A 22,884-nucleotide genomic window follows, 5' to 3' on the forward strand; every position below is an offset into this window, starting at 1 on the left:
AACCAAATGCTCTTCCACTAGATGACGGGGAGACACACAATTAACCTGTATATCTACTTTTTGTGCATTGTTTTGCTAAGTTATGAGCCGTGAGATTTGTTCCCATCTGAAATATGTGCCTTGACTCAATAAAGGTTGGGAAACACTGCTCTAGGCTACATTATCAGTATTGTATCAGAAGTGAAAAAGCTGTATCGGGATACAACGTTTTATAAATCCAAGTTATATCGCCTTGTACATTTTGTTGTATATGTATTTATATTTGCTTTATCTTACTCTGCTGTCTGGAGCCTGGTCGGCAACTCGGCATTGTAAATTAAAGTATATTCCCAATTGCTTTCACTGTATGGCTAAAGGTAAACGAACGAACGAACGAACTAACTAACTAATGAACTAACTAACCAACTAACTAACTAACTACATTTAAGCATCTTCCAGTGTTTACTCATTGGGGCTACCGTTAACTAAAGGAGATGTGATGGGCTCTGTCCTCAGTCTTTTGCCTGTGGTCCTGACTCTTCCGTCTGCTTGAGGCAAGGTGGGCCCTGTGAGACTGTCTCTTTGCAGCTTGGGGCTGGTTGCGCGTCCTCTTGCTGACGGCCCCCCATGATGGCACTTTTTCACTCCAATCGGTACTCATCCATGTCTCATGACCCATGTTACAGTATGTATATAATCATCTTTTTAAATGTTAACCCCTTTTAAGCAAGGGTATTGTGTGCCCCAGGGGTCAGATACTGACGGCGGGAGGGAGTTTTTTTTTCTTTTGGGTCATTTGTCATCTGTTTTTTGAAACACTTATTGTGTTCTTTCTCAGAATTAAAGGTGCTATATAATTAAGATTTGATTAATCTCATTGATTGACCTATGACAATAATCTTGTGGGACGTTGGCTGTATTTAATATTGGGTTTATAACACTTCCCGAACCAGATTGATGGCAAACTTGAGATTCTATGCCATTCTTGGATATGTCCTGGGTCCCCCAAATAAAGGAACATCACTTTGGTGTCACTTTCTTCCACTAAGGTGCCACACGCTGGCACTGAATTACCACCAACTGCCATGGAGGTGTAAACACATGCCTCTAAGTAATATCTTTAAGCAGGACACTAAAACTTACTCTTGAAGGTTGTACCAATGCATTGAATATATGAACGCTTGTAAAATACACTGTGCAGTATGAGTGACAACAGCTATAATGTCTAAACAGTAAAGCACAGGCAAGTATTAGAGTTCTCCTAACAAATATCTGTCAAATATGGTGAGCATGCTTGCTATATGATTGGTTCTGGTCGTGGTATGAGAGTGGTTGTGAGTGAGGGTGGCATGATGTCACACTTAACTCATTGTGGAACCACAGTACATCATTGAGAGAATGATGCCACAAGGTAGGGTCACATTAAGCAGTGCAGCGTGAGAAGATATTGTCTGTGGAATTACTAAACATTGAAGGTAAGGCCTTTTTAAAAATATACATCTCATTAATTTAAGGTAACACATTATCAAACACTAAGGTGTTCGACACACTCGCTCACACGCACACAAACCACGCACTTATACAGGCACACAGGCGCTTTGTAAATTCATTTGTGGAAGACAAACAGTTCAAACTACTACTGTCCTGTATTCAATACAAATCTCTGTATGTCCAATTGTACAAGTGTTTTAATGTAGTAAGGATTTGTAGAATTAGAATTGTAGATTTTTATTGATTAGTGGTCATCGGATGGCCGTCTTTGGCAGCATTGATAATACTGTAGCAATGGTTGAATGATGTAGGAAATTATGTCTTTGCCTGTTATACAAATTTCATTTTAGAAAACAATTTAAAATTGTAACAATAAATCATTTGACTATGACCTCAATTGTCTCACACCCCGTCATCTCTTAGGAATTTCAAATTAAGTCGCATATGCCTGTCAGACAAGATAACCTCAGTGCTGATGATGAGACTTTGGCATGTTGAGTGACAATGGAGGCAATCTTTGCATCAGATGACTCTAAACAATCACGCTCTCTTCTCTTACTACTTTGCGACCAAAACAGAACCAAACAAATTGCCAAGCAACCAGAAAACTTCATTTCTACTGCTTTGCAATTTTTGGATTGACGGAGTTCCTTAAACAAATGTGTTTATGTTTATGTTCATGTTTGTTTAGGGCATGTAGAGCAGGATTCCATTCTTTCAGAGCCCAACTTGACATTATGGTATTCCCAGAGTCAAAGGATGTGCAGACAAGTGGGTATGAGGAGACAAGACCCATCCAGAACCATGTCTTCCCACAACACTCTGCAGGACAGAACCATTTTACTCCTAGAGTGAATATTTCACCGGTCAATGTCAATTTTGAACCACAGGACTACACTGAGACAGACCCACTATTGCCCAATGAGCGCTACAGTGGGGCAAGATTCAGTGGGTCTCAAGAGGCAAAGATCTCACATGGTGCAGAGGTACCCCCCGAGTCAGTCTGCTCCTTGGTGCTGCAGATACTGGTGCCGTTTCTTCTGGCTGGGCTGGGAACCATCTCTGCTGGACTGCTTCTTGATGTGGTTCAGGTAAAGAAATACCAAGTGATTTAAAATCGTTTTCAAATGGTGTGTTGTTACCCAAATGTGGGTCACAGTTTCATGACCACGGGAAAATTGGGGTTCCTGGATTACACCATTACACCAAGATATATTGAAAAATTACTTTTTAATTACCTGATTAAAAGTCGAAGGATTCTGGTGCGTCGAAATTGCAACGTCACAATTCCTCACAGTTACATAATACCAGCCCCATGATGAGTTTTCACTCATGGCATGGCAGTGGTGTGTCATACCAACACAGACCTGGGGGTCATCCCAGTGTCTAAGTCTGGCCGGATTGTTGGTTGGGGAGATGCCCAACGTCTTTGACAAGAGGACGGAAGTAACTCGGGCAGGCAAGCAGAGACCAAGTCGAATGTCCAGGCTGAGCTGATCCCAGAAGAGTTTATTCAAGCAATATAACTCTGAGTGTATCATCCACATATGGAGAACAATCTGACTTACATTGGAATAAGATGAGTTTTTTTTATTTTTTATTTACAAAAGTGTTGTTTTTGGCAGCCATTTTAGTTTTAGTCTTAAGTCTTTTGGACTTTTGGACCGCTTATCCTCACAAGGGTTGCGAAACTTTAATCTTACTATGAAATTTTTCACAAGATGATTGTTGGGTAACAACTTATGTGTATAAAATATTGTAACAAACTGGGTTATATGTTTTTGTTTTATGACAAACAAGTCATGTGAGTGCTATTACTTCAGAATTCTTGACTGCATCATTTTGTTCGCGGATGTGGGAACGGGAGCGACCGTGAGACAGGAGCCTGAGCAACTTGCAGATAAAGTGTACGAAAATTCATTTGGACTTCATCTTCATGGGGGCTCACTTTTCTCACGTTTGTAGAGGCAGTTTGAGAGCAAGCAATAGTTCAGCCCCATCTCTTTGTGGAAATGAAGGATGTAGTAAAGGGGCATATGTCACATGAGGGTGAGATTTGGGCCAGGAGGTGAGGGCAGCTGCAGGACTTGCACTGCCAGCGCCGGGTCAGAGAGTGGCAACAGAGCTTGTGCCGTCGGAGCAAGTTCGAAGGGCGGCCGAATGGCTTGCGCCGCCGGAGCAGGGTCACAGGGCAGCCGCAGAGCTTGCGCCGCCGAACAGAGTCGGCGGGAGGCCGCAGAACTTGCGCCGCCATAGCAGAATTGGAGGGTGGCCGCAGAACATGTGCCGCCGTAGCAGTATCGGAGGAAGGCCGGCAAGCTTCCGCCACCGTAGCAGAGTCGGAGGACTAGATGGAACGGGGCGAACGGGACTACGTGAAAAGGCATACAGTGAACGAGGTGACGACAAAGGTGGGGAATGAAGTGCCTTGGGTATAAGTTTGGAATGACGCGACTTGGAACCTTTACTTGGGCGCTTATGTTGGCCACCCCGCGGAGGTCGGGTGAAATGGCCAACGGGTCACCCAAGTAAGTGTCTGAAGGGATGGGTTCAGAGGTGGACACTAAGGGTACAGGTTTGGAATGACACGACTTGGAAAAGGCAGGATTAGGGGAGGAAACAGTACCTGTACTCAGACGCCTACATTGGCCACCCCGCGGGGGTTCCGTGTAAATGGCCAACCAGGTGCCCAAGTAAGGGTCTGATGGGAAGGGTTCTGGGGTGGACACAAGGCAAGGCAAGGCAGTTTTATTTATATTTCACATTTCATACACAAGGCAACTCAATGTGCTTCACACAAGCAAAGACAACACCAACAAGTATTTACAAACACAACAGTTAACAACATTCAAAAGCATAGCAGAGAAAACAAAAGTAGCTAACAAAATTACTAGAATGTACGTTGACAGCATTAAGCACAGTAGCAGAAAACTTTAAAAAAAATTAAAAGTAAAGAAATATAAGTGGGTTTCTAAAATATATAAAAGAAAATTTTTTTTTTTAATTGTTTAGAGCAGGGCGGCACGGTGGTCGACTGGTTAGCACGTCCGCCTCACAGTTCAGAGGTCGTGGGTTCGATCCCGGCTCCGGCCTCCCTGTGTGGAGTTTGCATGTTCTCCCCGTGCCTGCGTGGGTTTTCTCCGGGTACTCCGGTTTCCTCCCACATTCCAAAAACATGCATGGTAAGTTGATTGGACTATCTAAATTGCCCCTAGGTGTGATTGTGAGTGCGGATGTTTGTCTCTGCGTGCCCTGCGATTGGCTGGCAACCAATTCAGGGTGTCCCCTGCCTCCTGCCCAAAGACAGCTGGGATAGGCTCCAGCACGCCCCGCGACCCTTGTGAGGATAAGCGGTACAGATAATGGATGGATGGATGTTTAGAGCAGTCTTTTGTGTGCCCCGGCACAGAGAGTGAGTTTGTCTTGCCAGGAATAACTACGAACAGCAGAGTATTGAGTTTCCTTCACTGAAATCAACTTGTTAAAAAAAAAAAATCTATATACAATATCACTGGATACAACTTTTTAGGATTTGAAAGAGTACTTGTTTTTAACCCCTGTTTGCATTTCTATGGCAGAGCTGGGATGTATTCCAAGAAATCACAGAGATCTTCATTTTGCTTCCTGCTGTGTTGGGCATGAAAGGAAACCTGGAAATGACTCTTGCTTCTCGACTGTCAACAGCTGTGAGTGTGGGAACACCAACATGCACAAACATACGCGATATGGACTTAAGTATTATCAGGCCCTGTATAAATATTAGTGTACATAAGATACAGCAATAACAAATTCCACTGTAGGATTTTATCTCCATTCACCTTGGTAGAATAACATTTGTGAGGTTTGCATTCACCTATAGAGGCTAGGCTTGACGAGAGGGCTAGCTCACAATTTTATTTACATAGTACCTCCAAAGCTCACAAATTCGAACAGGCCATGGTCCAAACCGGGTACTACAATGTAGAAGCTACTATTTTATGGCCGTGCAGGTATCATATTGGTGATGGGTAATCAGTAGAGCAGATTCATCATTTTCAGGATATTATTCACAAACACACTGTTGTTGTGCCTTAGCCATGGAAACCGCAGTAGCATACTCTGTAGCAGGGGCGGAGCCAGAACGTGGCTAATGGGTGTACCTGGAAAAATCAGGGTGGGCCTGAATATTTCTCTCACTGAGCACAATCCTCCTGTTCGGACACATCGTATATTAAAAAAATGACACACTGAATAATATGAAGTTCAGATCTTCCTTAGAAAAGCATAATTATACCATTCTTAATATTAAAAAACCTACAACAAAAACACAAATTCAAAAATAATTGAATAATAATTTACTAAAAAATTAAAAGTATATATTTTGTCATGAATTTCACTGGATGGCAGTCTGTCAATCTGGGTGGGCCTGTGCACACCCAGGCCCACCCATAGCTCCGCCCCTGCTCTGTAGTGTAAAGACCAAAATATACCAATCCGACGTCGGTCAGGGTCGGGATGTCGGATTGCGCTGTCTGATTAATGACATCACAGTTGCTCAGGGCTCAGGTAACAACCAATCATAGCTTCAGATAACAGGTGAGCTGTGATTGGCTGTTACCTGAGCCCTGAGCAACTGTGATGTCATTTTCAGTCAAAAGCAAGTGACAAAATGGCTGTCCCATGAGATGGCTAAAAACATGTGGATTTTGCTGCTTAAACTCATATTTCACAAATGCAATATTAATCAGAATGCCGTGTTTAGACTAGTGGAGGCGCACAGAACACAATATAAAGAACATTTTTGGGTTGATTTCCGCTTTAATACAACCATGTTTGTATTTCAGGTAAACGCAGGAAAAATGGAACTTGCAAGCGAAAAATGGATGTTGATCATTGGAAACCTGGCCCTCAAGCAGGTTCAATATGAAAGGCCTGTTAAAAAACGATTTGTATAGCCACCAGTGAGCAGCCGTTGTTGTATTTTACCAATGGGTGCTATTTATTTATAAAACTTATCCTACAGCTACAATCAACTGTTCTGGGCCTTTTAGCCTCCCTGATGGCTATTGTGTTGGGCTGGATTGCCGATGGAAGGATGCCATTTAATCACGCTGTCCTTCTTTGTTCAACCAGCGTTTGTACCACATTCGTGGCTTCACTGCTACAAGGTAATATAACAATACAAAATTGTCTTCTGTCATTTTGGACAAATTGATTTTCTATAAGACTATAATCCTGTACTTTTGTTTATTTTTAATGCAGGATTTCATGAGGACACAGCGTGCTGCAATAAGTCAAAACTCAGCATAAAGTCATTAATCATGTTTTCATCAAATTGTGATTGATGACTTTTGATGAGTGCATGACGTTACCTATACAATTAGAATGATTACTTTGACGTGTTTGATATCTTCCCATATGAAGCTCTTATACTATACACATACTGCATGATCGACAATTCTGAGAAAGGCGTTAGGCATTATATTTAGATAAACCGTATGTGTGTGTATGAACCCAATTGACCTCACCCTTATTTTCCCTCCTCCTCTTCCATACTGCTCATCTCTTTTTTTAACATGAGGGATTTACTGACATGTTGAATCCCTGACAAGTTTCAATGCACTTTAAAATGATTGTCAGAGCTGGGCATTTAACAAAAATTTCACGGCCCTTTTATCAGCTTCCGGCTTCCAGCCTTTTTGTCGGCTGAACCAAATAATAATCGCCAATAGGACAGTCCGCCTATCATTTTAAAGATGCTTCTGGTAGCGTTTCCATCTACCAACTTCAACCAACTTTCACTACCAAATCCCCCCGACTCCCAGATTCACCGTGGTATGGAAGCCTCACCGCGGCCAGACTAAATGCATCTACTTTTAGGACCCAGAAACTGTCAAAAAGTCTCGGCCGCGGCCAACGGGAAACAGAAGCCTCACCGCGAAAATAGACGATAGACAATTACATAGATGGAAAAAATGGGCTAAGTTGATTGGATACTCTAAATTGACCCTAGGTGTGATTGTGAGTGCGGATGTTTGTCTCTGTGTGCCCTGCGATTGGCTGGCAACCAGTTCAGGGTGTCCCCCGCCTACTGCCCAAAGACAGCTGGGATAGGCTCCAGCACGCCCCGCGACCCTTGTGAGGAGAAGCGGTACAGATAATGGATGGATGGATGGATGGAAAAAATGGGCTTCCGACGATGCTTAGTGTGTCTATTTTTTTTTAATTTTGCGTCCGTCATAGGCAGATAGACGCACCGGTCTGCCACATAGGCGGAATGCCCAGCTCTGATTATTGTGATTATAATGTACTGTATATTATGCATATCAACAGAACTTTTAAATTACTGTGTCCACTCAATTGATCCGTTTATTCATGAATATCATGAACTGATCACCAATCATGCAGCAATGTACAAGAACACATACTGTATCAAAAGCACTCGTGTCCATAAAAAACAAACACAGTCCATTCTATAAACTTTCACTCTGTCTAGGTATTATAATGGTGGGAGTGATTATTGGGTCAAAGCGGACTGGGATCAACCCTGACAATGTGGCCACACCCATGGCAGCCAGTTTTGGAGACCTCATCACTCTGGCCTTCCTGGCTTGCTTCAGTCAGTGGTTCTACTCCTTCATAGGTAAGTAGAATTAAGTGTATAAACACCACACTGGAGCCTACAAAGGAAACACCCAAAAGTCACAAACAACAAATATACAAATTGAAATAAAAAGTGGTTTCCATTTTAACATACCTTAAATAAATTGTTGAGTAAAACATCATGAGCCGCACGGTGGTAGACTGGTTAGCATGTTTGCCTCACAGTGCAGAGGCCTTCCTGTGTGGAGTTTGTTCTCCCCCGTGCCTGCATGGGTTTTCTCTGGGTACTCCGATTTTCTCCCACATCCCAAAACGTGCATGGTAGGTTAAGTGAACACTCTAAATTCTCCCTAGGTGTGATTTTGTGTGTGAATGTTTGTTTGTCTCTGTGTGCCCTGTGATTGGCTGACAACCAATTGAGGGTGTACCCCGCCTACTGCCCAAAGACGGCTGGGATAGGCTCCAACACGCCTGCAACTCTTGTGAGGATAAGCGGTTTGGATAATAGATGGATGGATAGAGCAGGAATGAACGTAAGGTCATATTCTCCCACGCGGTTAAATCAGAATAGACGTGCTGCTGTGCAGTTTCTACCATACACTTAAGTGTGTCACTTATGGAGGACCAAAACTACCAGAATAAAAAATAAATGAAAGTGAAAATAAAAACAAATATAATACATAATAATTGGAAAAAATGAATCAAAATATAATATTTACACAATTATATATATTAGCGGAAACGGCACACTTTGACAACAGTAGACAGGGAGCAAAAAAGGGCCAAGGGATTGAGGGAATGGTTTCTATGGCAGTTCAACCATAAGGGAAATGATGATTTCTGTACTGGATGTACTGTATTTTGTGCAGACTTGGAACACTGGTACTCCAAGTGTTAAATTGTCAGCCCTCCCTGTCAACTTTCACTTTTTTATTCATTGTCGCCATTTTAGAAATTGTCCAGAAAGGGGCCCACAGGATTGTGGAGTTGGACAGAGTGCTGCCCTCTTGTGTCTAAATGCGAAATTGCATTTAGAGTGTATTTATACGCATCAACGTCAACGGGGCTACGGGGCAGACGTTATTAATTCTATGACAGAGGGTGCGGGACTAGGGCTGCTCGATTAAGCGATTTTGAACCGTAACCGAATTTTCTGGATAAAACGATATTAGAGGCGTTCAAATCGGCACGTTTGATTTTGTTATTTTTGGTGTATCTAAGTGTAGCCAAGTTGTACTTTCTGTATTGTGTTCTGTTTGTACATTCTCTTCGTATTTGTACTTTCTGTTACTCTTCTCTTCGTATTAAGATTTCTGTTTTCCGGTGGTTACTTCCGTGTTTGTCATGCGCTCACGTGAGTGGCGCGTTCAATCCAATTGCTTGAATGCGGAAGCGATTGTCCGCTGGCCGAGGAGAAAGTGACACATGTGGGGGATTGTTTGCTGCAGGAGCCGACTATCTGAGCCGACTGCCGACTGAGTGAGGAAGTGAAGTGGAGCATATGCTCAACTGACGGAATTGGCCAGGTCGATGGTGAGCTAGGAGCCCAGGATTGAAACTTGGAAATTGCCTAGAATAGACCTGAACCAAGTAAAATGCTGATAATCCCAATTCTGTGTGTATTAAGTTAAATTGACTGCCATTTAGAGTTCAAAGAAAGAAAAGTTAAGTTTAAATAAAAGATATTCAAATCACTTTATTTTTAATGTTTTATTTTACAAAGAAATCGTAATCGTAAAATTGAGTTTGAGAGAAAATAATCTGGATTTTCTTATCAGGCAAAATTGAACAGCCCTAGTGCGGGCCGTATAAAATTTGACCGCGGGCCGCATTGGGCCCCCGGGCCCTACTTTGGATATGTGGTGTAGACGCTTGCTGCCTCGCTCTACTTTTGGTTGCATTATTTTTGCTGATAAGCTCCGTTTTGCTTTTTCTGCTGGTCTCCCCTGGAAATAAATTATATCTGTGGGACTGCACTATTTTATTAGATAGTCAGCTGTCGCGCTTTTTTCAACATTTTTCATTCATGATAACCTGAGAATGGCATGCTAAATAGCAGAGGGAAGCTATTGCCAACAAGGCTACAAGCAAGATGCCTCCCTTCTCCACTGAAGAATTTCACAAACTTCTTCATAAAATGTCATCGCTGGAGACAAAAATGCACCACTACAAGAGGGGGGGGGCGACTCTGCCTCCTAGCACATGTGACTATGTGTGACTCTATGGCCTTCACTGAAATCACCCAATAAGTGTGCCAAGGGTGTCATAGATAAGGAGATACCGAGCCAGGAGGAAAGTTCACAGCGACACAACGGCCAAGCTCAAGTCACCTATCTAATCATATGCACCAGAGAGGCCTAATCTACCAGAGGGAAGTCAAAATATAAGAGACTATGGCCAACAACCATACCTGAACATGAAGGACAAGGATCAGGCAGAACCCAGCTCCCAAAGATGTGTGACACGATGAACTGGCCAGCCTTATCATCCTCCTTGACACATATACAGTACACAGAGAGGCACAGCCTTGAACAACTCCTAAAAGGAAGATGAGCAACAAAACTACTGAGCGACAAAGTGCGCAGTTGCAAAATGGATTTGCTCCACTGTTGCAGGACCCTTTATCTACAAAATACATTTGATGACCTTGATGAGCTCCAGTGAAATTTAATGCCTATGCCTCAAACTCTGATTGTGGGTGACTCTGACATAAAACACGCGAGAAGCATGTCCAGCAAAAACACCCAAATGCAGTCTTTTCCCAACGATATGGTCTCTGAAATGACTGATCGTAGTGTTGGGTCAAATCCAACTTTGAAAAACATCATCATACACCCAGGGGCAAGTGATATTATGAGGCAGCAGTCAGATATACTCAAACTGAACTTCAGTAATCTGCTAAACACAGCTCACTGAAAGCCGAAGTTTTTATCAGTGGGCCTCTACCAGGGGCGGAGCCATGGGTGGGCCTGGGCACCCAGATTGACAGACTGCCCACCCAGTGGGATTCATGAAAAAAACAAAAAACTTTTACATGGTTAGTAAATGATTATTACATTATTTTTGAATTAGTGTTTCGTTGTGTTTTTTATTTTATTGAATATTAAAAATGGCATAATTGTGGTTGTCTAAGGAATATCCGAACTTCATATTATTCAGTTTGTCGTTTTATTTGAATATGCGATCACCCTGATTTTTCCAGGCCCACTCGTTAGCTTCATTCTGGCTCCGCCCCTGGCCTCTACCACCTAGAGCGGGAGTTGAAAGATTCCGCCGCCTGCTGACACTGAACACATGGCTTTCAAAGTGCTTGTGACGGTCATTCGGTGCATATCATTACAATTATAACTTGTTCTTCGACTGCAGACATCTTTTTAAGGGTGGTGGATTTTCCCTCAACAAGTCAGGAGTAAAGCTTTTCACCTCCCAACTTATTTTCTTCCTGCATCACAGTGTTCCCTCTACTAAGGTCAAGACACAGGGGAAACCCAAACAAAAGAGAGATAACTAAAGATGTAGAGGAGCTGACACTCCCTCCATCTGATACGTCTAACTATGTGGGACATCAGAGCAAAGATGAGGAGGACTCACCAATCCCACCAGCGGACACTGCCTGTGCCATCCAAGCCCATCCCCACCGAGTTCATCATCCATCCTGTCCCCCTCCTCCACACTGCTGGAATTCACTGACCAAATAATGAGACTTGTCAGGGTCGGCATCCGGTTAACTCCCCAGACACAAATCTCCGTCCATCTGGCCTCCCTCCATCATTTAAGACTCGGTGCCCACCACCTCCACCCATTCCACTGCTACATCGAGATCCTCTTCGGTCTCCTGATAGGAGCTCGACACCATCAGCAGTTTGCAAAAACTGATGTGCACTGGGTCAAAACATGGATTGCGGCGCACTGTACATTCAAGCGTAAAGAGAAAGTCACACCAGTTTGTGTGAGTTCAGGAGGTCACCAAATTTAATCGTTATATTTATAAACAATGTACATTATAAATGTGGAGTTTTGCATTTACAATATTAATAGTTAAATATGGCAGGCAAATCAAAGACTGCCTGTATTTTAGATTTTAATTTTTGTTAAGTGAAGTCGAGAAATAACCTTTTAAAAGTAGCCCATGTGTTAAGTGAAATCCATGAAATAGTTTTTTTTTGTTTAATTAAATTAAAATAATTATGGTAAGTGTTAAATATGTGCTCTCAATGTGTTGCTACTGTATCGCATGTATGTTTGTTACATAACAATGTTCCTTTGATTCTTTGTTGCTTTGTATTAAAGTTCTTACATCCACACTGTCGGACGAGACATGTCGTGTGTAGTTTCTTCCTCTGTCAATATAGCGATAAATCCTGAAAATAGTACTACTGCTGCATAGTACCACTCTGCTAACAGTAAGTAAAAAAGGTTGGCTTTATTTTATCTTTAAGAAAAACAAAGCTTATTTTTATTGTCACTGTTAAAAATGCACTTCCAATGAAGTAAGAATACCAGGTGTCATTTTTATGTTCAGCAGCAGGGTTGACTATCTGCTGAATGTAAATATTAAAGTAACTTGTAATCTAACCACTAATTGGCAAAGTATCTAACTTTATCAAGTTAACTGTGACAACACTAGTCTTAATAGTTTATTTCTCTTTCTGTAATGCTTTTATTGTTTCATGTTATGAAATGCGCTATATAAATGAAATTGTATTGTATTGTGTAAATCACTTTGAATTGTCTTGAACATGAAATGTGCTATACAAATCAACTTGCCTTGCCTAATGGAGCAGCTCCAGATATGAATTCAGCCATGAGCACATTGGTTTGATATATATATATTTTTTTATTGTATTGTTAGGAACTCCTAGACGAGGCCACCAGGCCTTTTGGCCTCGTCAGGTCAGAGGGGAAAAAAAAGGATCCATTGTGGAATTCCTACACTCTGGTTCTTGTAATGTTTCTCGGTGATACTGTGTCCAAATGAAATTCTGATACATTAAAATTGTCTTTGAGTATTTAATACAACAAATAGGAAACACAAAAACTATGGTCGAGAAGAAAGCAGTGCTGGGTCATGCCCCATCTCCTGTGAGATCAGGAAGTCAACCCTAACACCTCACTGGTTCCCCATTTTCCTGACTAAATTTACAGGACACCTGTGGAATAAACCCTAAATCACAACACTTTGTCTTGACAGAGCTGTATTCCTATGTGTTGTACCTCTTGGATCTCCTTTTGTTGTGCCTGGTACCTCTGTGGATTGTGATTTCCTCCAAACACCCTGCTAGTCGGATCCTCCTCCGTACTGGGTGGGAACCAATCATAACAGCAATGGTCATCAGCAGGTATTTGCTTTGGTTTTATTCAACTTGCATGAACACTCTTGCATATGCAGTACTATATACAGCCCCCCCCCCCCCCCCCCCACACACACACACACATATACGTTCAACAAGTGAAAACTCATACATACTGTACAGTAAAATAATGATTATAGCTTAAAATGGAAACCCCAAATCCTACATATAAAGAATGATTACCGGCCATTTTTACCAACAGTTAGAGGCACAGTACATATTTTGGCTGTACAATGAAACTCTTACTTTTCCATCCACGTGGATGAAACTGTACCTTCAGTGATTACAAAAAGATGTACAGTAAAAGTCACTAAAAGATAGATAATACGGAGCAAATAACACAGTACAATAGAGGCGTAACATCAAAGGCTTAACATCATGGTGATAGGCCACGGTGCAAACATTTTTTTGTGCCCAGACTCCGGCCAAAATACACACACGCACTTTCATTTTATGGGCCCTGCGCTCAGCAAAGTAATTTACGACTTTCTCCTTGTTTTTTTTTATATCCGGGGAATAGTCCAGTCGGCCTAGAGCACACGAGCCAGTTGCTATTATATCGCTTTTTGCATTGGCAACAGGAGGCAGAGTAAAACCGTAGAGTCCTTGATGTGTGGACAGAATAGTACCTGGAACAGGCGCACAGGTGGGCTCAGATGAATCACGATAGTGTCAATGCCGCTTCACTGATGGAGCTCGTTGGAAAGCTGACACTGAGATTCAGACGGGGCACTAACTTTTGTCTGGCTTTGATTAAAAAGAAAAACATTAAGTCTATTGCATGTAAGTCGCATGTTTGATATTTACTGACATTTATATATTATATATTTACTGAATAACATGTAAACCTTGTGTAGAATTAGATCATTCTCGATGTCCAACTTGTTCCGAGGTATTATCAAAACACATTATGATAGGCTACATGTACATATAAACTCCACCACATATCCTGTTAACCATTTAGGAGTTAGATGGTAATAGGAAAGAAAGAGCTCTTTATTGTGGTAGTTCATTTCAGTTCTCTAGCCTGAGGGTAGAAATGTGAATAGTTTTAGGGGTGACTGGGCTCTTTGATAATGGCAGCAGATCACATGTGGGCTTTGCTACACAACTCAACTCAGCTTTATTTATAAAGAACTTTGAAACAACCATTGCTGCATACAAAGTGCTGTACAAATCAATTATACAATAAAACAGTCAATTAATAACAGAAAATAACAAAAATACTTTTTTGTAAATTAATAGAAAGCAATTAATTATTCAATTAATTAATCAATTACTTTCTACTATCTGTTATCTGAAACCTGGTTGTCTGGTTTACTCTTCTTCTCTGGTCTTTTTTAGTATGGGTGGCCTTATTCTGGATAAGACTGTGTCAGATCCAAACTTGGCTGGAATCATACTCTATGCGCCAGTTATCAATGGTGAGTAGCGAGTGAGAATATCAATTTGATTGTTTGGCTGATAATGAGATTGATGGATAGCTAAGGAGTTTGATTGGCAGCTGTTCATCAAAAGTAATAAATAGATAATGATCTATGATGCCACTTTGGGTCCTGGCTGCTTGTGTCAAAAATGTGATTTATGGCTGTCAATTAAAATGGAGGGATGGCATCACTTCCACGCACCACACCTGTACCCTTTGATCGAGGTAGTAGTTCAGGAACTGAATAGTTTAAAGAAACCAAAGGCAAACAAGGTACTTGGATAATAAAAAAACACTAAAGTCCAAAACAATACGGAACAAAGAAACTAACGAAACACTAGGAAAAAGGGCTGGGACTGGACACGAACCAACAGCAACTTAACATGGCAATGGACAACTGACAATGAAGCGGCACCAACCAAGAACGATCATGACAATTTTATCATGAAATAATACTACAAACTACTATATTGCTCCAGTCTATTGTCATGTGACCTTTTATTTGATTTGAATCGCTATTTATGACAGGATGCCGAAATGCCAAGGTTTATTACATGAGCACATGGTGAATGGAGACGACAGTGTTTATATTAGTGTGTCGTTTAGGTGTCGAGTGTGCAACTTCTAACACCCGCAACAAGTTTGTCAGCATGTTAGTACCGCTGGAATGTGGGCAAACTGAGCTTGGTTCCGCTGTGACATTGAGCGCGTGGCACTGTTGCGGTTTGAGTTGACCTGACTTGGACAAGGACAGCTAACTAACAATGAACAGACAAGGGCATAAAGAATCCCATTCATCCATCCATCCATTATCTCTACCGCTTATCCTCAGAAGGGTCGCAGGCGTGCTGGAGCCAATCCCAGCTGTCATCGGGCAGTAGGTTGGGTACACCCTGAACTGGTTGCTAGCCAATTGCAGGGCTCACAGACACAAACAAACAACCGCACTCAAAATCACACCTAGGGGCAATTTAGAGTGTCCAATTAACCTACCATGCATGTTTTTGGAATATGGGAGGAAACTGGAGCACCCGGAGAAAACCCACGCAGGCACGGGGAGAACATGCAAACTCCACACAGGAAGGCCGGCGCCGGATTCAAACCCACGACCTCTCCTGTGAGGCGGACGTGCTAACCAGTCGACGCCATGCAGCCTCATAAAGAAACCAGGAACCATAAAAATAAGCAACCGCTGAGACAACAAGAAACCTGGACAAGACAAAAGTGGCTGAGGGACATGATTGGTAAACCTAATTGACCGGGTTCGTGAGCATAGGTGGACACAATAATGTAACGAGATAGACATGGAGAAAAGGACACAATGAGAACTTGACAAAACAATAATCTAAACAAAACCAAATCCAAAAAGCACAATATGACAGGCGCATGCTCACGATAGCCGCACTCCCCAGCAAAATTCCATCAAAAGAGCCAGTCGGAGTGACGAGTGATTAAAGGTGTGTCTTCACCGACGTGTTCAGACATGTCTGTTGTTTTTTTTTTTAAATCTGAGAGACACGTTCAGACATGTCTGGTTTTTTTTTTTCATCTGGGTGGGCTCATGACGGGGCAAGTGTGATGAGATCATCCTCCCTCCACCTGGAAATTCCCAGATATCAGTAATAACTTACTTTCCTTTGTGTTCAAGCAAGCAAAGCATACAGGAGTGCTTCAAGGATGTTTTGAGTTTTCTCAAAAATATCTTTTTGGTGCTCTTCAGGCGAGGGATCAACGCAGGACTTTACAAAAACAAACAGGAAACTGAGGCACTCAAAAATGATTCTGAACTAAAAGGCCTTTATTTTAACATGGCCATTTGGAAAGAATGCCTATCCGCATTTCAGCCTTGGCAGGCCTTTGTCAGGGCAAGCTTGCCCTGTTAGGCTTTTTATTTCAGAATCACTTTGAGTGCTGTGACATGCCTCAACAAAACTGTTTCCCAGTCAGAAGGCTCTATTGTTGTAGGCCAGGGGTGCCCAAGTCTGGTCCTCAAGGGCCCCTATGTTTTAGCCTGTTTTAAATGTATCCCTATTCCAACACATCTGATACAAATCATCAGGATTGTTATCAGGCTTTTGTAAATCTTACTGAGCTGATCATGTGAATCAGGTGTGTTGGAATAGGGATACATCTACAACAGGCTGGATTAGGGTTTCTTGAGGATCGGACTTGGGCACCCATGTTGTAGATAGCACACGTGCACTCGGCGTAAAAACTGTCGCTCTTCATATTTGTTCCGCTGCAAGTTTGGTGTACTGTGTTTGGGAATTTGGAAGACCACGCTGCACCATGCTGGGAATTTTGGTGGTCAGAGGGTGTTTTCTTTTACACGCCTCCAGCGCACGTGACAATTTGGTGACAGAACGTCAACTAGATTTTTGACCAACCCGGAGCAGCCATTTGGCGTCGACACTCCACCAGCGTTGGGATGGGTGCGAAATGTTAATTAAATTGGAAATTTGGTCTATTTCTATGATGGCCCTTGAAGTATTCTTCAACCAGACTTTGGGTTCCTCAGGTGTCAAGATAGTACTCAGAAAAATGCGCCCATGTGAAGCTTGAGCTGAAGGTGATTTTATTGAGTTTCATTGTGAGTCAAACAACCTGGGTCAAACTGTGGTCACATGTCTATATGGCAGAAATATATGTTCCTCTGAGGAGTTGTGGTACCCGTCCCTTGAGCTGAAGGTGGGGGTGTTATCATTGTGAGTTATAGCAGACTTCCCGGCTGTTGGGAAGCTGAAGAAGAAGGTGTCCCTTCGGTCCTGCACTGAAAAAAAGCTTTTGTTGAATTGACTCAATTTTATTTCATATATCAATATCAAGTGGTTGCAAGAAACAAAATCATCTGGATCTAGTTATATTTTTTTAAGTAGACTTTAGATTATGGCTGGGCGATATTACTGAAAAATAAAAAGTAAAAGTAAGTATTTAATGCTGGACCGATATATATTGATTATTTATTTTTTATTATTGAAAATAAGGACTGGGAGAAAAAATGCTGAAATAAGGTCATTTTACTTCAACATATAATAGGCTACTTAATCTTTGATAAGAAGTCAACGCAACTATGAAAAAGGCAAATAAACTGGTCAATGGGTTAGGGTTGTTGGGAATTTCAAGAAAATATGTGAATTTACCCAAATGGCCGGTGTATTTCCAGACCGGTCGTGGCCATCCCATCACAGCTGCCAGCAGCTGGGCTGTTTGGACTGCACTGACCGGAGTGTCTTTGAAACTTCCGCTAACATGTTAGATGAATATACTGACACTGTCACAACAACCTAAATTAAGTTTTGTAAGAACATGTGTGCCCTAACAAAAATATTCCGCTCGCTCAACAACAACAAGCCGTGGTTTACTGCCAAACTCAGATAACTGCGTAAGGCTAAGGATGACGCCTTACAAAGCAGAGATAGAGCACTGTGCTAATGGGTCCTAAACCACCTGACAAAGAAAATTGTCAAGAGAAGCTGAAAACACACTGTTTACTGCTAAGGACTCTGCGTCGGTGTAGAAAGGCCTGCAATCAATCACAAACTACAGGAGACCCCCCACCCGAAGGAGCACAACAGCTTCAGACCAGTGGCGCTGACGTCTCACCTGATGAAGGCCCTGGAGAGACTGGTGCTCGTCCACCTGCGCCCCCTGGTGAGCTCCTCAATGGACCCATTCCAGTTCACATACCAGCGTGGCATCAGTGTGGAGGATGCCATCATCTACCTCCTCCACACTTCACTCTCCCACCTGGAGAAGGCGGGGAGCACTATGAGGATCATGTTCTTTGATTTCTCCAGTGCTTACAACACCATCCAACCCACTCTATTGGGAGACAAGCTGGAGCGGGCGGGCGTGGCCCACCACCTCACCACATGGATCCAGGACTACCTCACAAACCGACCACAGTATGCGAGGACACAGGACTGTGTGTCTGATGTGCTCCTCTGCAGCACGGGGGCCCCGTAGGGAACTGTCTTGGCTCCCTTCCTGTTCACCCTCTTACACCTCGGACTTCAACTACAGCACCCCTACCTGTCACCTGCAGAAGTTCTCTGACGACTCTGCGATTTTCGGCCTCATCACAGGCGGAGATGATCGGGAGTACAGAGAACCTACTCCGGGTTTTGTGGACTGGTGCCAGCAGAACCGCCTCCTGATCAATGCGGGAAAATCCAAAGAAATGGTGGTGGATTTCTGTTGGCGCCATCACTCTGCACCTGCACCAGTGAATATCCGGGGAACAGATGTTGAAAGAGTCTCAACTTACAAGTACCTGGGTGTTCATCTGAACAATAAACTGGACTGGAGCGACGACACATAGGAAGAGTCAGAGCAGACTCTTCCTACTCAGTAGACTGAGGTCTTTTGGGGTTCAGGGGACACTCCTCAGGAATTTTTATGACTTGGTGGTTGCATCGGTCATTTTCCGGGGAGTGGTCACCTGGGCAGGCGGCGTCTCGGCCCGGGACAAGAAGCGGCTGGACAAACTGGTCAGGAGGGCCGGCTCTGCTCCCTGGACTCTGTGGACTCAGTGGGGGACAGGAGGATGATGGCAAAGCTGTCATCAATGCTGAACAACCCGGCCCACCCCCTCCAGGGCACCCTAACAGCACTCCACAGCTCCTTCAGTGACAGACTGTTACACCCGCACTGTGCAAAGGAGAGATTCCGCCGCTCCTTCTTGCCTGCTGCTGTCAGACTCTTTAACAAGAACATTGTGTAGTCTCTACAAACTGGCGGACATTAGTGCAATTGTGCAGTCCTGCACCTGAGCTTATATCGTGCAATACTCAACATTCCCCACTACTGTTAGTCTAGTTTTGTTTTTATCCAATGCTGTTCCTAACATTTCACTGCAGCATTGCAGCACTGTCACTTACTTAGTGTTTTTCCTCTGTACTATGTACAGGCTAAAATGAGTGTTACTCATACTTTTTATGTAGATGTATGTTGGTGTGTGTATATACATGTGTATATACACATTGTTACTGCGTATATTTACATAGGTTTGATCCTGAATGTTTGACATTAATGTTATACATTAATGGCTACATTATGCCGCCGTCCCTGTGTGACCTATATCTTTGCTACTGTAACACTGAAAATTTCCCCACTGTGGGATCAATAAAGGCCTTCTTATCTTATCCTACCATCACCCCAAGCAGAGGCCACTAAGGTACTGGCTGAAGACGTGAATATATTCTATTGAAGATTTGAAAAGAACACTTTTCACACCTCACACCTGCCTACCCCCATCACTAACAACCTCAACCACACCTCTGACTACCTCAGCCGCCTTGAAGATTCATGAACAGGATGTGAGACGGTTCTTTAAGCAACAAAGGATCAAGAGAGCGTCAGGACAGAATGGAGTGTTTCTGTCCTGCCTGAAAGTCTGCGCTGATCAGCTTGCTCCAGTCTGCATGCAAATCTTTTAACAGTTCTTTGGAGCTGTGTGAAGTCCCCATCCTGCTTCAAACACACTGTCCCAGTGCCAGGGCTGGAACGACTACAGGCCTGTCGCCTCTTGACACCTGTGGCCATGAAGTGTTTGAATGCCTTGTGCAGCTTCCACTAACACTTCCAATTCCATCGCTTCAAACTTAATTTTATGGTTGTAGTGCTCCCAGAAATTTTCGATGGCAAACACCATCAGAGCTAACTAGAGCGCAAACCCTCATTTACTGTAAATAGGGCGGTCTCCACCACTTTTACGCCTGTTCCCATTTGCACTGCAATCTTACTGGATTACGCACAACGTTTCCATCAACAGCGCGCAATCTGTTGTGAACATCGAATTTAGCGCGCAGTACTTGAGCTCTTAGTAAATCCGTCCATTAATGAATATCATATCCAACAGATACCTTACACTGAAGTATTCAGACCTGATAACATAACATTATACATACATACAAATTACATTTGTCATTAGAGATTCAATACCCTCTTCCACCTTGGCAGCCTATTTTTATACGATGACATAAAGGTTGTGCTGGCAACCCCTTTACTTGTAGCCCTTATTCTTACCAGGCATTGGAGGAAACCTGGTCTCCATACAAGCAAGCCGTATTTCCACAAATTTGCATTTGAATTTCTCACACGGAGAAATTCCTGAAAATCATAAAAGGTGCCACAAACCCTGCAGCACCTTCTTTGGTTCAGGTAAAGTGTCAAAGACTTCAACAATTTACTGTAATAGGTAACAGGGGAAGTTCATGATATATGCATAACTGTATAATGATTGACTTTGATTCAGGACCAAATCACAAATCTGCAAAGGTGCTACTTCTCATTGTCATCCCTGGCCAGCTGATTTTCTTATACACTATCCACCTAATAAAAGGGGCCCATACCATGCCCAGTGCTCTCTTCACTGTCACGTTCTTGACTGCTTCCTTGATTCAGGTGAGTCGGATGTGTGCTCCAGCTTTGTTTGCACACATCAATTTTTCATGCATTTCATCAACATTTCTGCCTCACAGGTCTTTTCCTTGCTGTGTATAGCTGACTGTATGGTCCACTGTTTGTGGAGGAGGGGGAAAGACCCAGACAGTTACTCTATACCCTATCTCACAGCTCTTGGTGATCTTTTGGGGACAGCTCTTCTCTCCCTTGCCTTTCTATTGCTTTGGTGCAGTGGAGACATTGGTGGAGTATAAGTTCAAGAGGAATGTGATACAACTGTTAGTATGTGTGTGTGTGTTTCTGAATATGAGAGGATAAAATAAACCCACGTGTTGTATAGTTTCATTTCATATCGAGATGGAAGACAGATAGATAGATAGATAGATAGATAGATAGATAGATAGATAGATAGATAGATAATCTGATGGATTTAAAATTTGAACGTATCCACTTCCTGTCAGTTATTTTTGAAAATGTCATCATTGGATGTCTGTCAGAAGCATAGAGCTAGAATTGAATTCCTGGTTTTGGAAGGGACCCACCAATAAACATTTTCATCTGCAAATGTTCTCTGCAAACTTTTACGTCTACCTAAACACACGGTCAAATCCAATTGGTTATCATTACCAACTTCTGTAGGCCCCTGTGCTCAGCCCAGGTAAGCCCGTTGTTAAGGCAATTCACAAAAGATGAGGACTTTGCTATTGAAAAAAAATAGAGCTATAGCTAATGAATTTACGTAATAATTTCTTTGTCCATACTGGCTATAATTTAGTAAAAGCAATCCCTGAGCCAGAATATAAAATAGATAAGTACATTAAAGACCAGAATATAAATATAAAATAGATAAGTACATTAAAGAATAAATGATAACAAAATAAAAATGTAAAAACTTTTTTAAAAATCCACTGATTGTTTTGACATCGACATGGCATTAGTAAACGGTACTATATAACGATACTATAACACACCATTTACATTATTGTATTTGTAACCTGTCTTTTCAAACTGGTATTTTCCCCTCAAAAACAACAAAAGTTCATCTACAAAAGTGGATTAAGTGGATTATATCAATTTACTAACAATAGACCAATATCCCGACTCCCACAATTCTCAAAAATCCTAGAAAAAAATATTCACTCATAGACTTGATACATTCATTTACAAACAAAGTTTTAAGCGACAATCAATATGGTTTTGGGGGGGACCAAGTCAATAGACATAATGGAATTTGTGAAAGGTATATCCACTAATATAGATAGGAAACAATATGCAGTTGGTGTCTTTGTAGATCTAAAAACAGCTTGTGACACTCTTGATCATAGCATAGCCTACTACTGAAAAAATAAAGTGATATTGTCAGGCCTGTGGTCTCTGCACCTTGAGCCCCGCCTTGTGTGTGTGTGTGTGTGTGTGTGTGCGTGGGTGTGTGCGTGCGTGTGTGCGTGTGTGTGAGAGACTTAACAGGTGTGCTGATGGCAAGCAGCAGCACCTAATCAGCTGCTGCCCTTTTAAGATGACCGTGAACTCCCCTGCACCGCCAGATTGTCTGCGTTCGTCATTGAGTCAGTTCTGTCCAGTATTTTAGCAGTTTTTGGGAAGCTAATTGTAAACCTTGCCTTTCCTCACCATCTCCGGCCCACTGCCTTC

The 22,884-nt window shown here is 42.5% G+C and overlaps 1 protein-coding gene across 1 annotated transcript; it reads left to right on the forward strand.

The window, feature by feature from the left end:
* The first annotated feature begins 1,383 nt into the window (after positions 1–1,383).
* On the forward strand, positions 1,384–21,799 carry slc41a2a (solute carrier family 41 member 2a). Its single transcript, XM_086027378.1, has 11 exons — positions 1,384–1,454; positions 2,162–2,561; positions 5,049–5,156; positions 6,294–6,365; positions 6,473–6,617; positions 7,946–8,092; positions 13,244–13,391; positions 14,748–14,827; positions 20,860–20,991; positions 21,086–21,234; positions 21,312–21,799. The coding sequence occupies exons 2-11, from the start codon at positions 2,208–2,210 to the stop codon at positions 21,486–21,488; spliced, it is 1,512 nt and encodes a 503-aa protein (XP_085883504.1). The 5' UTR covers positions 1,384–1,454; positions 2,162–2,207; the 3' UTR covers positions 21,489–21,799.
* Positions 21,800–22,884: the final 1,085 nt, after the last annotated feature.

Source organism: Filicampus tigris, chromosome 4 (assembly GCF_054856515.1).
Source record: "Filicampus tigris isolate MCC_2025a chromosome 4, RoL_Ftig_1.0, whole genome shotgun sequence".
Classification (NCBI taxonomy): Eukaryota; Metazoa; Chordata; class Actinopteri; order Syngnathiformes; family Syngnathidae; genus Filicampus; species Filicampus tigris.